Source organism: Galeopterus variegatus, unplaced genomic scaffold, assembly GCF_000696425.1.
Source record: "Galeopterus variegatus unplaced genomic scaffold, G_variegatus-3.0.2 Scaffold7253, whole genome shotgun sequence".
NCBI classification, from domain to species: Eukaryota; Metazoa; Chordata; class Mammalia; order Dermoptera; family Cynocephalidae; genus Galeopterus; species Galeopterus variegatus.
The window spans coordinates 10,460-13,062 of NW_007733364.1; the positions used below are offsets into that span (position 1 = coordinate 10,460).

At 36.4% G+C, this 2,603-nt stretch overlaps 1 protein-coding gene across 1 annotated transcript in view; it reads right to left on the reverse strand.

Annotated features, from left to right (window-relative positions):
- Positions 1 to 2,603, reverse strand: part of LOC103607221 (zinc finger protein 345-like) — a 26,230-nt gene that overhangs the window by 6,033 nt on the left and 17,594 nt on the right. Inside the window, 1 exon segment of the mRNA XM_008591752.1 lies at positions 7 to 101. Within this exon segment, the coding sequence (XP_008589974.1) occupies positions 7 to 101 (95 nt within the window).

Genomic DNA, 2,603 nt, shown 5'->3' on the forward strand with positions numbered 1-2,603 from the left:
TCCAGCATCACATCCTTGTACAAAGTCCTCTGAGCATCATTCAAGTCCTGCCACTCCTCCCAGGTGAAGTCCACAGCCACATCCTCAAATGACACCAATTCCTGTAATGGCACATTGATCTCAATTCAAGCCACCAGCCCTGGGTCACAAAACAGGAATCTCAGAGTTCACACCTGTGTGTGTGTGTGTGTTTGTGCGCACACGTGCATGAGTGTGTGTGTCTTATGTATTAAACAAGATGCTTCTTTTTGGTGCTCCATATGGTGGAGAAAAAAACCCAGCAGGAATATCATCTTACTGTAATAATATAATAATTACTAAACATATGATTCCAAATCTTACCTTATAACTAAGGACCATCCCTGTGGCTAGTGACAAAAGTATGAATAAAATGGTTCTCCAAATTGTTTACAATCAGGTATGAAGACATAATTGTAAATATATAACGGAACCAGTGTGTAAGATAAACACAGAAATGTATTTTCCATGTGAACCACATGTTTTCCTTAATATAAGACAACAGCAAAACTGCAATCACAAGACCAAAGGAAGATACCCCATGTTAGTGGAACTACACACAGCACCATGTCTAGGTGAATGCTTGTGAGCTGTGATAACAAATACACACACTACTTTAAAAACTCATTATGAAATGATTCTGCATTTACATATTTGGCCATTTCAAACAGTAAAGCATATGCAATTATTTTTTAATTACTTATAAACTGAAGGCACATACAAGTGCTTTCCAAAATTTCCTTCCTACATATCAAAAAATTGCTTGTGTCTGCATGAGACTGAACACTGCCAGTTTTTAAACCACAGGGTAATTGATTTGTATTTCCAAAATCACATAACTAGATTTACAATTTAATAGCTATCCACTAGAAAGAGAATGGAAAGAACCTTAGAGTCAGATGGGAAGAAAACAGGGTGATGGAAGACTAGCTACATTAGAACATAGAGCAAGTCTGGTCAGTTAGCTCACTTTGGAGAGCGTGGTTCTGGTAACACTCAGGTCACAGGTTCAGATCCCAGCACTGGCCACCCAGTAGGAAAACAGAAAAAAGAACAAAAAGAACACAGAGCAGTATGCATCCAGAAGACGGATGTAATACTACAAAAAAGAGAAAGAAAGGGAAATAAAATGCAGGAAGACACTGTGGTATTAAATTCCTGTACAGAAAATAAAAGTGTTTTACTCTCAGGCTCTCTACATAGTCATAGTTAGTTAGGTAGTGGCACTCTAAAGTGTAAATTGAAGAATGGCAGAAAAATATGATGGGCAGAAATAAAGCAGACTTGAACACATTATACTTAAAATATCTGTGGGAATGTCCAAATTGCAATCAGATACATGATTCCAGAGTTGAAGTGAGAGAGACCTAAGCTGAAGATAAAGATTTGAAAATTTGTTAGTTCATTTCCGGTGCTTATAACAACATACCTGGAACTGGGTGATTTGTAAGAAAATGAAATTTACTGTTTACAGACTCAAAAGCTGGGAAGGCCAAGGTCCAGAGAACACAGCTGTGGAAGGCTGTGGTGGAGACGACAGTGAACCAGTGGTCTCATATGGCAGAAAATGGCAGAGTAGAAACAGGCTAAGCTCTCATGTGTTCTTCTTTTAAAACCCTCAGAAGCACACTTCTGCCCCCCATTATTAACTGATTTCTTATGGCATGATCTTACAATCTAATCACATCTTGAAGGCCCCAACTTTCAATGACCATAATTGGATTTCCCACTATCTTAACATTGTCAAGCTGTGGGTCAGGTTTTGGGCGGACATTCAGTACAAGGAAAGTATGAGAATTTCAATGTTACTTGAAGACCTCAGAATAAGTGAACAAACCTAAGAGAGTCCAAATAAAAAGAAAACAAATGAAAACCAAAAAAGAACAAGGACAGAGTCTGCAGAAGCACTTTATTGTTAATCATAAGATAGAGGAAATGAAAGACTGCAAAGAACAAAACGAAATGTTCTAAATTTAATACACCATTAAAGGAAAGCTCTGTATTAAGAAGTCTACCAATAAAATAATTCATCTTATGTTTACTTTTATTATTATTATTTTTTTTTGCATTTGGCCCATTTTGAAATCTAACATATTCATTGTTCTATTAATGAAATTCCTTTAAATAATTACAAGACATTATAAAGATACATGGTGGGAGGGCAACTGACCAGTATAGGGTTCAAACTATGGTCCTTGATATGACTGGCTCCATACTCTCATGAACTTCATAGACTGAACACAGCTGAGGAAAAAAATCTCTTGGCTTGAGGATACATCAAAAAATTAATAACTGAAAAGCATACACACACAAGAAAAAGACAAAAAAGGACAGAACATAATATCCGAGGACTGATGGACAATGACAAAAGTTGTAACAAAGAGTAATGGGGAAAAAAAAAAAGAAGAAAACAGCAGAAAAGAGATGGAGGGGAAAAAATAGAAGAAACATTTAAAACAATAATGTCTAAGAACTTCCACAATTTAACATCAAGCACAAAATCAAAGATCAAGGGAGTTGAGATAACACAGAGCCAGATAAATGCCAAAAAGCTACATCTTCATATGTAGTTCTCAAACTTCAGA